Source organism: Melospiza melodia, chromosome 20 (assembly GCF_035770615.1).
Source record: "Melospiza melodia melodia isolate bMelMel2 chromosome 20, bMelMel2.pri, whole genome shotgun sequence".
Classification (NCBI taxonomy): domain Eukaryota; kingdom Metazoa; phylum Chordata; class Aves; order Passeriformes; family Passerellidae; genus Melospiza; species Melospiza melodia.
Window position 1 is genome coordinate 4739995 of NC_086213.1, and position 13300 is coordinate 4753294.

General features: G+C 49.2%; 3 protein-coding genes across 6 annotated transcripts; 1 reads left to right on the top strand and 2 right to left on the bottom strand.

Annotated features, from left to right (window-relative positions):
• Positions 1 to 255: 255 nt before the first annotated feature.
• Positions 256 to 12700, bottom strand: LOC134427592 (dynein light chain 1, cytoplasmic-like). 3 transcript variants are annotated; one of them, XM_063173588.1, is made up of 3 exons: positions 12675 to 12700; positions 2637 to 2777; positions 256 to 862 (listed from the first exon to the last, which is right to left on the bottom strand). In XM_063173588.1, the coding sequence occupies exons 2-3, from the start codon at positions 2766 to 2768 to the stop codon at positions 725 to 727; spliced, it is 270 nt and encodes an 89-aa protein (XP_063029658.1). In that variant the 5' UTR covers positions 2769 to 2777; positions 12675 to 12700; the 3' UTR covers positions 256 to 724. The 3 variants fall into 3 exon arrangements, with proteins under 3 accessions (XP_063029658.1, XP_063029659.1, XP_063029657.1); XM_063173589.1 differs by lacking the exon at positions 12675 to 12700 and adding an exon at positions 3287 to 3410; XM_063173587.1 differs by lacking the exon at positions 12675 to 12700 and adding an exon at positions 3287 to 3390 and having other exon boundaries at positions 2637 to 2774.
• On the top strand, positions 5487 to 10374 carry COQ5 (coenzyme Q5, methyltransferase). The gene is made up of 7 exons (XM_063173584.1): positions 5487 to 5634; positions 6025 to 6174; positions 6660 to 6887; positions 7598 to 7704; positions 9266 to 9354; positions 9555 to 9666; positions 9783 to 10374. Exons 1-7 carry the CDS (start codon positions 5487 to 5489, stop codon positions 9882 to 9884), a joined length of 936 nt encoding a protein of 311 aa, XP_063029654.1. The 3' UTR covers positions 9885 to 10374.
• LOC134427591 (dynein light chain 1, cytoplasmic) lies at positions 10488 to 12830 on the bottom strand. Of its 2 annotated transcripts, none has more exons than XM_063173585.1 (3): positions 12675 to 12830; positions 11994 to 12134; positions 10488 to 10877 (listed from the first exon to the last, which is right to left on the bottom strand). In XM_063173585.1, the coding sequence occupies exons 1-3, from the start codon at positions 12828 to 12830 to the stop codon at positions 10740 to 10742; spliced, it is 435 nt and encodes a 144-aa protein (XP_063029655.1). In that variant the 3' UTR covers positions 10488 to 10739. The 2 variants fall into 2 exon arrangements, with proteins under 2 accessions (XP_063029655.1, XP_063029656.1); XM_063173586.1 differs by having other exon boundaries at positions 11994 to 12131; positions 12675 to 12738.
• Positions 12831 to 13300: the final 470 nt, after the last annotated feature.

The window sequence follows — 13300 nt, forward strand, 5'->3', positions numbered from 1 at the left end:
CCGCTCTCTGGCTGGGAGCCAGGCCCTGCCACCCACGCTGCACAAGCACCGCCCTGGGGCTCCCACTCCCCCTGAGCAGTGCAGCTGCTGTCCTTTGTTGCCAGGCCCGCAGGGGTGGCTCCACTCCGTGCCCGCGGTGCAGCCCCAGCCCCTGCAGCCCCACACACCCCTCAGGCAGCATTCCCCATGACCCACCCAGACCCAGTCATCCACCGTCACCACAACGTACAAATCAGCCAGAAATAACAACCTGGCTGGGGTAGAACTTGGCTTTTATTCTCCAGTACACTTCTCCAGAGACAGCAGAAAAAAGAAACAGCTCAGATTTTGGGACAGCACATCCAGCAAAACAAGAGGGGGAAAATTATTTTATAAAAGTAAAATCAAAATAATAAGAGAAGTTTGGAACATAAAGAGCTAAACACACTGTCAGTACTTGCATAGCACTAGCAGTAATCAGAAATACAGTAGATGGCTATAAAACTTGCAAAAGCAAAACTGCTCCAACAGCTCTAGTAGCAAAGGAGGAGCCTTCTGGAAAAAAAATAAATACAAGGAAGACTTTTTTGGTACTTTTCCTTTTTATATCCACGATGTAATGTCATCTGTTACAACATAATCCCTGCCATCGCCCTTGAAGATCAAGGCCTGTGTCCTCAGGAAGGCTGCAGTAACTGGTCAGAGTCCTGTAACTGGATGCAAGTTTCAGTAACAGTCCATGGCTCTAGCCAGACTTGAACAGAAGAATAGCGACTTGGCCGAGGTAGAAGTAGATGAAGTGCTTGGTCTCATGAGTCACGTAGCTGCCAAAATTCCTGCCCACGATGCAGTGCCAAGTGGGATTGTATTTCTTGTCAAACTCCTGCAAAACAGATCACTACAAATTAAGAACTCATCTAATAGATTTCACCTTCTGAGCAAGGCAATCAGAGGAAGAACAGATGCTCTTTAAGTACTAGGATTATTTTATTTACATCTTATTGTTCACCTGCTGCTTAGTCAGACACAAAAACCCCACAGTGCTTGATAACTGAGCAGTACTAAGTTTAAAACATTACTTTTGTTGAAGGAAAGTAGTCTTCTATTCCCCCATAACTCATAACATTCTTGAATCTACAATTCTCAAATAAAAGATTCATCATTAGTTTTGTACCCACAGAGACAAAGCCATAATTTAGACTTCATTGTTTATCAGCAGCACAGCTACAAAACAGAAAATTCTCTGCCACCTGCTGTGTAACAACAGTATGATCAATAAATCTAAGCAGTTGTAATTTACATGTTCTCAAACAAATCCTCTACTAATTCCCAGTAGTTGCAACAAAGGACACGTGAAAAGTACTAAACTCTCTTTTCAACTTTCATAGGTACCTTATGTGTCTGGAGAAAAAAAGCCTTTCAGTATTCTGGTCATAGCAAACAAGTATTTCTTTAACAGAAACAGTAGTTCTGCATGGATTAATTACTTCACATATTAGAGAAACTTCTCCACTCTAAGTATCCCAAGTTTTAAAGTCACCTCCAGCCCAGGTATCCCGGAGCAGAGCCCCAGGCTTTCACTGGTACAGCAGCAGAACAGCTCCAGCTGGGTGCCTTCAGAAGGACCCGGACAAAGAAACTGCCAGGCAATCACACCGTCCCAGCCTCAGCTCCCCACCCCTCACACTTCTCACTAATAACAACATCGGGGTCTGGGGACTTCTTGCTCTTTACTGGGGTTTTTTCATTGTCGCTGGACAGTCTTTTTTATCTCTCACGTTGTGTTTTCTGCTGACATTTATAACTTCCTTATTTTCCAGCTTGAACCAGCTCTTGAGGCCCTTTTTCACAGTGCTAGGTAAAAGTTAACATATCTATGTGAAAATTCACAGCTTGTGGCCTAAACCTTTATCAAACTTAGCTCCTCGTGCCAAGCAGTTAACTCAGACAGTTTCAGTCCAATCGGCCTCAACATTTCAACAGCTCTTCCTCTCAGATCACTTCAACTTCTACTGACGCACTTTCATTTCTCTGTTCTCCTGAGCTGACGAAGCAGGAAATATAATCTGAACTAGATCTTTCTCATGTATTGTTAATCCTACATAAAGGATGACACAGACGTTGCAAACAACAGATAAGCAGAGCCACCAGGATTTTTTTTCTTTTTTTCTTATACCACTACGTAAAGAGAGGTGTGATTACAGAGAATTACAGAAAACCACTTTTCCACTGCTATTTTTGATCCAGCTGGCAAGAATTGTAAAGAGATCCTTAAGATTAAGTTAAATACAGACGAAACCCAGAACAAGCTACCTCTCAGAGGAAAACCACAGGAGAGCTCAATAGAGTCCCTGTGTTTTGTACCAGCTCATCAGTCACAGGGACAGTCAGGTGCCACTCTATCCTCACGTGGACAACAGACAGTGGCAAAAAAGGCCGTAAGCAGAAAGCACTGCAAGACAAAAGCAGCACCTAGAAAGGACCCGTAAAGGGTGGGTAAAACAACACATGGACATCAGCCTAAAGAGAAAGTCCAACTTGATTATCTAGCGTCTCTAGAACTTGTTTTTGTAGCACTACTCGCCTAGCAGCATTCTCCCCAATTGATTTTTCATGTGCATAGAGATATCACGAGCACATTACAAGCCAACATCTACCTTCTTTATGTGAGCAGCGATGTCCTTCTCGATGTTGTATTTCTCCAAGGCTTGAGTTGCACATTCCACAGCATCTTGCTGCATCTCCTCTGACATGTCCGCATTTTTGATCACTGCCTTTCGGTCACTCATGATTGCCTGCTTGGAGGGAAAAAAGAAGGAAATTCAAAGTTACAGGAGCACCTGCCAGAACCACCTGCTGCCCAGCCGCCCGTGGGTATCGCCATTCCCAGCGCGCTCTCGGGCGCCGCGCGGTGCCCCCGCCCCGGCCGGGAGTGCCGGGCACGGCCCGAGCAGCGGGGCTCAATCGCCGCCTCACGTTCGGCACCCGCTCTCCGGCCGGAGCCGCACAAGCACCGCCGCCCTCCCGGCCCTCCCCAGCCCGGCGCTGCCCCGGGAACCCCGCGAGCCCATCCTGACGCCCTTCCCTGCCCCGAGGGAGGCGAGGAAAGCCCGGAACGCGCGGCCAAGGGCTCGGAGCCCCGTGCGGCCGCCGGCAGCTGCCGGGGATGCGGGAAAACCGGAGGCGGCGGCCGGGGAAGAGCCCAGGCACGGGGGGGTTGCCCAGTCCCAGACTTCCCGAGCCGGACCCGACCCCTCTGGGCAGCTGCCCTTGCCCGATGCTCAAGTCGGTAACGCCTTGCCCTCACCGTCGAGCGGGCGCCGCGGTATGGGCGCGGTGCGGATGCAGAGCCGGTGACGGTGCGGGACGGCGCAGAGCGAGGAACGCACTCGGCTCCGCCGCCGCGGCTGTTTAACCGACCCGCGCGCGCCGCCGGCGCCTCCGAGCGCCCCCAGCCCCGCCCCCTCAGCACCGGCCGTCAGCCATTGGTCACCGCCACCATCACCCCGAAATCTCATTGGCCCCGCTCCGGCGCTCTTGCAGGGTTTTGCCGCAGCAATTTCTTTCAGCCCGGCATGCCTTGCGGCCGTTGCCATGGCGACCGGCGGCCGCCGTGAGGCGCGGCCTTGGGGCGGCTCCGGGCCCGCCTGCCTAGCGCGGGACAGGCCGCGACTGGCGGCTCTCCGGCCGTGCGCAGCCGTTCCCCCTCGCTTTGTTTTTTTATTCACGGCTGAGCTGCTTGAACGCAGGAAGGAAGAAGGGGAAGGAATAACCCCGAGCACTGGTGCAGGTTGGGGACTGACCGGCTGGAAAGCGGCTCTGCGGAGATGGAGCTTGGGGTCCATGTGGATAACAAACTGTCCCTGAGCCAGCAGTGTGCCTTGGGGGCCAAGGGAGCAAATGGAATCCTGGAGAGCATTAGGGAGAGCATTGCCAGCAGGCCAGGGAGGTGATGCTGCCCTTCTGCTCAGCACATCTGGAGCGCTGTGTCCAGCTCTGTGCTCCTCAGGACAAGAGAGACATAAAGCTCCTGGAGCAGGTCCAGTGGAGGGCAGCACGGATGATAAAGGGATGAGAGTATCTCTCCTGTGAGGGAAGACTGAGGAAGCCAGGCCTGTTCAGCCTTAAGAGAAGACAGCTGACAGGGGACCTCATTAATGTGTACAAATATCTCTAGGGTTGGGGGTCAGAGATGGACCAGGATCTTCTCGGTGGTGCTGAGAATAGGACAAGAGGCAGACAACACACAGAAACTGGTGCACAGGAAGTTCCACCTGAGCAAGAAGAATTTCTTCACTGTGCAGGTGACTGTGCACTGGAACAGGTTGTCCAGAGAGGTTGTGGAATCTCCATCAGTGGAGCTATTCCAGAACCATTTGGACACAATCCTGTGCCATGTGCTCTGGGATGACCCTGCTGGAGCAGGAAGGTTGGACCATGTAACCAACAGTGGTCCCTTCCAGCCTGACCCATTCTGTGACTGTGAATGCAGCTGGTCACTGGTGTCCATGCAGTGTCCATGACTACAGCGTGAGAGGGACTCCCAGTCACTGCTCTGGTAGGCAAAGATCATCTGTCACTATAGCTGAGAAAAATACCCAACAAAACCAAACATGATGCTTTGGAGGGCATCCTACTGCAAAGAACATAGAGTTTAAAAATATAATATGAGGAAAATAAGAGAAAATTGTGGTGTGGTCTGATGATGGTGCTAAAAGTCCCAATATGGCAGGAAGGTCCTGGGTGAGGGAGCCCAGCTCATGCCTTGGGAATGCAGTCCCTGGGCTGATTTTAATAGCATGATGTCATCTCTCCTGAGAATGGGTTAAGTAACTTCTTTGTATCTACAAAGCTGGCAGAACTCCTGGATGATTCAAGGAGTGTGATAAGCAGGACAGGTTTTGGGAAAAGGAAAAGAAAAAGAAAAGAAAAGTTAAGTTTCTAATGTGTCCTAATGCTCCTAACCGGAATCAAAGCATCTTTCACTCCTCCTTGCAATTCATAAGAACCCACAAACCCTCCCTCCCCTTCCTCACGAGGCTTCACTTTAAGTGAAGAAAACTGCAAAATTAGAAATCTAAAGAAAAGCTAAATAAAACGAAGTTTAACTATTTGCAAAATTACTCAAGTACACCACGAGGGTTGCGTTTGGTTTGGGTTTTTTTTTCCCCATCACGTTTGCCCTCACAGCACCGGTTCCACCGCAGAGCAGCGGTGGTACCGGGGGCGGGGGGTTCGGTAACCGCGTCCGGCAGGAGCGGCGGCGCCTTGGGCTGCGGGGAACGTCCCTGGTGGGAGCGGGCACGGGCGGAGCGCTGTCCCGGCTCTGTCCCGGTAGGAGATCCGCGGGCGGAGCGCTGTCCCGGCTCTGTCCCGGCAGGAGCTCCGCGGGCGGAGCGCTGTCCCGGCTCTGTCCCGGCAGGAGCTCCGCGGGCGGAGCGCTGTCCCGGCTCTGTCCCGGCAGGAGCTCCGCGGGCGCAGCGCCGCCCCCTCTGGCCGTGCCGAAGATGGCGGCCGCGCGGCTGTGGCGGTGCCGCTGCCGGGCGCTGCTGTCCCGGCCCGCCGGGGCTCTGCGGGCGCGGCGCGGCCTGGCCGCGGGGCCGGAGATGCATTTCGGCTTCCAGACCGTGACGGAGGAGGAGAGGAGGGAGAAAAGTGAGGGCGGCGGCGGCGGCGGCGGCGGGAGAGGGCGGGCCGGGCCCGGGGCCGAGCCGGGCTCCCGGCAGCCGGTGATCGTTCTCCATCCACAGTGCTGGGGACGTGTGTGGGGCTGGGCCCTTGTGTAGGGTGTTACCTGGAGTCTCGGTGAATAATATCGCTGCTACTTCCCTCAGCTCGGGAAGGCTGTGCTTCTCCAGACACTTTTGTCAGGCAACAGACTCAGTCCATTCAATCTTTTATTTTTTTTTTTTAATGAGTTTTCTTGTGGTATTTTTCAGCTCCACATAGTGGAGAGACCTCCACAGTGCAATAAAAGATAAGTTTTACTTAGACATAAGCATTTTTAAGTAAATTGCATCTTATTCCCATGTCCTTTCTTTGCAGTTTATCAGGTCTTTGAAAATGTGGCCAGGAAATACGATGTAATGAATGATTCAATGACTCTGGGAATTCATCGGGTGTGGAAGGATATCCTCGTGCATAAAATGAACCCTTGCCCAGGAACACTCCTTCTCGATGTTGCTGGGGGAACAGGTAAATAATTTTGGTGAGTTCCACATGACAATGCCACACTCTTTTTCAGCTGTTTTAGTCTGCTCAGAATTATGTTTCCTGCTAGGTTTTTTTTCTCACCCTTAGCTCCCTGTCTTTAAAACTGGTGAAGCATCTACTTAATTTTCCCAGAGAAGGTTTGAGAACTGATATCTTTGTGTTTTGTAATATCTTGCTTTAAGGGTCTGAAAGTGTTATAGTCCTGCCATGATATGTTATGGGAAACTATGTGAATTTGTAGAATGTGATGGACTCTTTGATTTTAATAAATTCCCTTTTTGTCTTTATCCATGTACACACACACACTCTTTCTGTGTCTATTACAGTGTGTCTGAGGGGGTGTTTTTATAAATATATATGACTAAAAAGAAGTAGTAAGTTAGTTGGATGTTTAAAGCCTTATGTTTCAACTTCCTGGAGTCAGAAACCATTCCAAAATGTGTATCTTTCCTTTGAAATAACTGCAGGTGACATTGCCTTTCGGTTCATTAATTATGTTCGCTCTGTACGACAACGCCAGCTCCAGAGGAAGCTCAAGCACGATCAGAATTTGTCATGGCAGGAAATTTTTGAGAGTTACCAGAATGACAAATTTAACAACTCACTAGGGGATTCCCAAGTGGTGGTCTGTGACATCAACAGAGAAATGTTAAAAGTTGGGAAGCAGAAAGCACAGCATCTTGGCTACTCTGAAGGTAAATAATGCATTGTATTGTGGCACTAACCTTCCTGATAGCAAGAAGTTGTAAGGGACAGAGGTTTTTTTGCTGTTTCCCTGTGTACATTCAGGAAGAGTGGGAGCTGTGCATGGGGAAAAGGAGCATGAGCTGCACAGTCACTGATTGTGCATTTTATCTGCTTGTCAATAACCTGGACATCCATGCTCCACAGACAGACATGGTCTTGATTCTTTGGGGACTAGGAAGCAACACATCTGCAACTGCATCACATACTGATAGTCCTGATGGAGTGTGGCTTTTCATGTTCCTCAGCCTGTGGGAGATTTCTAGCAAAATGTGTTAAGTGTTCTGACCACTGTTGCATGGCAAGATGTTAGTAATTGTCCATAGCTACACTTTGAGCAGGGATTCTCTTTTTACAATTTTGCCACAAATGGCAACCAACAGTGCATTCCACTCTGATGCAAGTTTTGGGTAAAATCCTTGTGGCACATACTCACTATGTGTATGTGCAGAATGGTGTTTTGGCTGATCTGCAAAATCAACTACTCTGTCTTGAAAAATTGGCTAGTAGAGGCCAAGGTGTCTTTCCTCTAACAAAACTGCAAAATGGAAACATTTGTTTTCAATATCACTTTAATGTAATCAATTCCTTCTAGAATGGGTAAGTTCTAGCCTTTTTGGAGCAGTCTGAGCTCAGTTCTATGACTTGTCTTTCACTACAGGCTTGTCCTGGGTACTGGGGAATGCTGAAGAGTTGCCCTTTGATGATGATAAATTTGATGTTTACACAATTGCCTTTGGAATCCGAAATGTAACTCGTATTGATCTGGTGAGTTACTGTAGTGTATCCTGACATGGGGTCCTTATGATTTTTTACTCTACAAAGGAAGCAAAGTAGGAACTCCTTTGGATAAAGGAAGATCCTAGTCTACTCCTGAAACATTTAAAATAAGTGGCATGTAACTTGTGTGAATAAAAAATGCAATTAAGTGCCCCACCTTTGTCATAAAAAGATAGATTTATACCAGTTGCACCCAATCCTTCCAGCCTGGCAAGCCACCCAGTCTCAGGTTCCTAAGGCAAAGGGCTGCATGTTGCAGTCACTCCCCACCTTCTCCTGACCTATGGCATGGGTGGATCTGCACATGCACAGGGCAGTCAGGCTGCACATCTCAAACCTTCCTGCAGTACCTGATCTATATCCCACCAACAGTGGCTCCAGTGCTTCCTGTCCCCTTCTGCCTCCCTGCCTGAGCCAACAGAGCTGCCAGAGCAGAGTGGGGAGGAGGCTGCTGCCCCCACTGCTGCTGAGTGTCTGCACTGGCTGGTGGCAGAGCTCCCTAGAAAGAACAAGTCTGATTTTAATTAGGATAAATAGTACCTCTTTGTTGTGAACTATCTCTGTCCTTTGAGAAGGACTGGCTGCTGTGGGGGTGACACCTGTCTGGAGGCACTCATTGTCTGTTTTGGAGGAGTGTTACAACCTTGGCAGAGCTCCTGTGGAAGGTGAAACATTTGGATCCAAACCACCTTGAACCATATTCCTTTGAACTTAATGTGCATGGGGCTTTTCCTGGTGCTTTGTCTGCACCCTTCCAAAGCCCAGGCTCTTTGCCTTGATGCATAGAGCAGCCTGGTCGCAGAGCTCCCTGGAGACCTGATACAAAACACAGCCAAGCTGCCAACTCTTGTGCAGAGCTCCTGTGTAGTGTTGATATTTTATCCCATAGGAACAGAACAGTTGAAGTCAAGCAAATGTACAACCTTCAGAGGTTCTGGAATACAACTCTGCTCCTGTATGAAAGAATAAACAGTTTTAAACAGGATTTTGTCTAGATTCTTGTTAGGTATTCCATTTTGATGCAGGATGGAATTTTCAAAGTAGCCAAAGATTTTCTTCTTTCTCTTTCCTTCCTGTTCTTACACATTGCTCATCCGAAACCCAGTATCGTTCCTGCTTTGAACCTTTGGGTGTGCCTCACAGTAAAATCTTTTGATTGAAAAAAAATTATCCTGCCTGTTTTTGATTTTCAATTTCTTGTCCCTGAGTCACCTTCTCCCTTTTGTGTTTGGTCTGTAATTATAAGAGCTCTGCCAACAAACTTTCATCAACTGCAAGTAGGGAAAGAAAATTGCAAACCCGACATCACAGTTTTGACACAAAGCCTTGTAAAAATCTATTTATGTAACAGCAAGAGTATTTGTGCTTTGGGTTGTGGCACATTTGGGGCTTTTTTTTTATATTTGTCTTGGGATGTGTAAATCTTGCAGACTGCCAGGCAGGATGCTCTTCATTCTCCTCAGTTCATCAGAGTTGCATGATAACATCACATGGCATGATAATAGGCAGGTGCTGTTCTACAGTAGCAAACTTATCTGCTTTGTCTCAGGCACTCCAAGAGGCCTATCGTGTGCTGAAACCAGGAGGAAGATTTCTCTGCCTTGAATTCAGTCATGTCAGCAACCCTCTTCTTTCCAGGTAGGAACATGGTGATGCTTTATGCCAGGTCACAGGGCTCTCTTGTTTGTACTCAATAAGAGGTGGAGACACTGAGACCACGTCTTGGTGCACTTTTAAAGCAGCTACAGACTGCATAGCCTAGTGGCACAGAGACCAGCTCATGTTGGAGAGGGATGAATGTGTTTCTGTTAATCTGTATTTACCATCTCTCTGTGCAGGCTCTATGATCTCTACAGTTTCCAGGTTATCCCTGTTCTGGGTGAGGTTATTGCTGGTGACTGGAGGTCTTACCAGTACCTTGTGGAAAGCATCCGACAGTTCCCCCCTCAGGTAAGGCAGGATTTCCCCAAATTCACTGACACACAAACCACAATTCCAGCATAATCTTGTGGCCAGCTGGCTTATGGGCCTTCAGGTTATTAATACTTATGGCATTTATTTTTCAGGAGGAGCTGAAGGCAATGATAGAAGATGCAGGCTTTTTCAGAGTGGATTATGAGAATTTGAACTTTGGCATTGTTGCCATTCACTCAGGTTTCAAACTCTGAGTCTGGGTACCAAAACACCAAAAGTATTTTCATGAGGGATATGAAAGCTGTGGAATTTTAACGGGATCAAAAGGAGTCCTAAGAAGTTGTGCAGCCAATCCTTGCTCAGCAGCTGGGCTCAGAAGAACACAAGTTACCTCTCCCCACCAAGAAACCTGTGGAGTGATTCCAGTGGTGTTTCTTACACTTGCATTTCCCTTCAAGTGCAATGTAAAGGATGTGGCCAAAACCGAGCAATGCTGACAAGCAAAGCAAGTTGGCAGTGGGTGTGGATAAAGACAGACTGATTAGTCTCCAAATAAGATGCCTTTCTTGTTACTAACTTTAAAGGAGGATATTATACTTGTGAGAAGTAACTTGGATTTATGAAGTAACTGTGGACTTTTATGAAGCTGTTATTATCTTTGTCATGTGGAGTTGAAGGATTTTTTCCCATGACTCCTTTCAAAGGCAAATGGAAGGCTTATGAAATAAAAGGGCTCTGCATCAACTTTTTTTCCACTTAAATCAGTCTTGTAAGAAGGTTTCCTAAGAAAGGATGGATTTGGGGTGTGGGAATCGAGGTGGGGTTGTTCATCCTTCACATGGCAATAAAGAGGGTAATTCAAGAGGGCAAAGGGATAAACGATTTTATTAGCAAAGAAGCCATCTTTTGAAAGAAAATAAATACAAGGAAGACATTTTTGCTTTTTTATATAGCCACAATGAAAATACCAGCCGCTACAGCAAAATCCCTGACATTAACAATACAATACAAGACCTGAAGATCAAGATGTGTTTCCCCAGGAAGGCTGAAGGTGGGAATCAGTGTGCAGTCCTGTAACTGGATGCAAGTTTCAGTAACAGTCCATGGCTCTAGCCAGACTTGAACAGAAGAATAGCGACTTGGCCGAGGTAGAAGTAGATGAAGTGCTTGGTCTCATGAGTCACGTAGCTGCCAAAATTCCTGCCCACGATGCAGTGCCAAGTGGGATTGTATTTCTTGTCAAATTCCTACAGAATAGAGAATTAGAAAGTCAGCATTTTCATGGTAATTATACTAATATTGTCTAACAGTTGGGGAGGTTTTTTTGGCAATGAGTTGTCACTTGATAACAAGTATCACTTTTGGAAGAAGGCAATTAAGGAGCAGCATATGCTCTTAAGCACATAAGGATCATCTGTCACTTTATAACTCATCTGCTGCTTAGTCATACCAAAAAAAAAACAAGTGCTTCCAAGCAGAGCAGGAATAAGCTTAAAACATATGTTTGGGGAGGTAACTTTTCCCCTACAGTCATGCCATGATCTCAAACCATAACTTCTAAGAATTTGTGTGCTTGTTCTGAATCTCCAATGGAACTGGTATTTTTCTATATTAGCTTCTATTTCTGAAGCTAATGGACTTCATTAGCTTCTTTTTGCAGTAAGGATGCTGAAAGAACACTTGATGGAAAATTCTCTGCCATATCTCTGACACCTGGTCATGAGATGTTGATGATGTGACATGCTGCTGTCAGGAGCCTGCTACAAATAAACTCCTGTGTACAGGTCTGCAGTGAGCAAACCCATGCAGTAAATGGATTTATACTGCAGTACCTAACAGCTGTCAGCTGAAGAGAATTTTGTGAGGACATGGAAGTTTCTGTTCTGCTCAACCAAACCCTTCAGCTCCTTGCAGCTCAGACAGGCTCCCAGTAGGAGTCAAGAGAGAAAATGTGACAAACTGTAAGCTATGAACCATCTGTTCAGCATTAGCATGAACAGCTTGTCTTACATGTGGTGGGAAAGGCAAAAAACCAAACCCACTTATTACATGGTCGGCAAAGCAACACTTTAAATAGGCTGCACAGAGCCCGTGTCTTGTACCAGCTCATCAGTCACAGGGACAGCCAGGTGCCGCTCTGTCCTCACGTGGACAACAGACAGTGGCAGAAATGGTGTAAGGCATTACAAGAGAAAAGCAAAAGGACCTAGAAAGGTCCATGTAGAGGGTGGGGAACAGAACAGAAAGAGAGAAAGTCTAACTTGATTATCTGGTGCCTCTAGAACTCGTTTCTCTAGAGCTACTTGCCTAGCAGCGTTCTCCCCAATTGATTTTTCATGAGCACATCACAAGCCAACATCTACCTTCTTTATGTGAGCAGCGATGTCCTTCTCGATGTTGTATTTCTCCAAGGCTTGAGTTGCACATTCCACCGAGTCTTGCTGCATCTCCTCTGACATGTCCGCATTTTTGATCACTGCCTTTCGGTCACTCATGATTGCCTGCTTGGAGGAAAAAAAGAAGGAAATTTAAAGTCGCAGGAGCACCTGCCAGAACCACCTGCTGCCCAGCCGCCCGTGGGTATCGCCGCGGTGCCCCCGCCCCGGCCGGGAGTGCCGGGCACGGCCCGAGCAGCGGGGCTCAATCGCCGCCTCACGTTCGGCACCCGCTCTCCGGCCGGAGCCGCACAAGCACCGCCGCCCTCCCGGCCCTCCCCAGCCCGGCGCTGCCCCGGGAGCCCCGCGAGAGAGCGCGGCCGCTCCACCGCCCGTCCCGACGCCCTTCCCTGCCCCGGGGGAGGCGAGGAAAGCCCGGCACGCACGGCCAAGGGCTCTGAGCCCCGTGCGGCTGCCGGGGATGCGGGAAAACCGGAGGCGGCGGTCGGGGAAGAGCCCAGGCACGGTGGCGCCTCCGGGACACGCGGGGTCCCCGGTACCGGGATGGCGGAGCCTCTGAAGCCGCCCGCACCCCACCCCACCCCACCCCACCCCACCCCTTCCCGTTCCGTTCCGTCCCGTCCCGTCCCGTCCCGTCCCGTCCCTCACCGTGCGGGCGCTGCGGAGCGGACGGCGCTGCGCTCTGGTCCGTACGCGCCTCGCAGCGCCTCTGCCCCGCCCCCTGAGCGCTGACCGCCCCCATTGGCCGCCGGCACCGCCTCCCGGGCGTCCATTGGTCAGCGCTGCCGGCCCCTGAACGCCCATTGGCCGAGGCGCGGCGCCCGGCCGGGTTTTACTGCGGCATTGTCTTGCGGCCCGCGATGCCCCGCGCCGCGTCCGTTCCCATGGCAACCGGCGGGATGCGGGAGAGAACGGGGCGCGTGCGTTGGGATGGTCACGCAGGTTTGGGCTGGGTATGGAAAATTTCCAGTCCCGACTCCCGTGCTACTGGTCTGCTGCGCCACGGGAGGTTTAGGTTGGATATTGGGAGGAATTTCTTCACAGATCTGTTGATTACACATTGGAAGGGGCTGCCCAAGGGAAGTGGTGGTGTCACTGTCCCTGCAGGTGTTTAAGGAATGACTGGACATGACATTGAGTGTCGTCGTGTGGTTGACATGGTGGTGTTCAGTCACCGATTGGACTCAATGATCTCTGAGGTCATTTCTACTCTAATTCTGTGTGGCATCATCAGGTGATCCTGGGTAAAAAACTAGTTCCTTAAAGTATGGCCA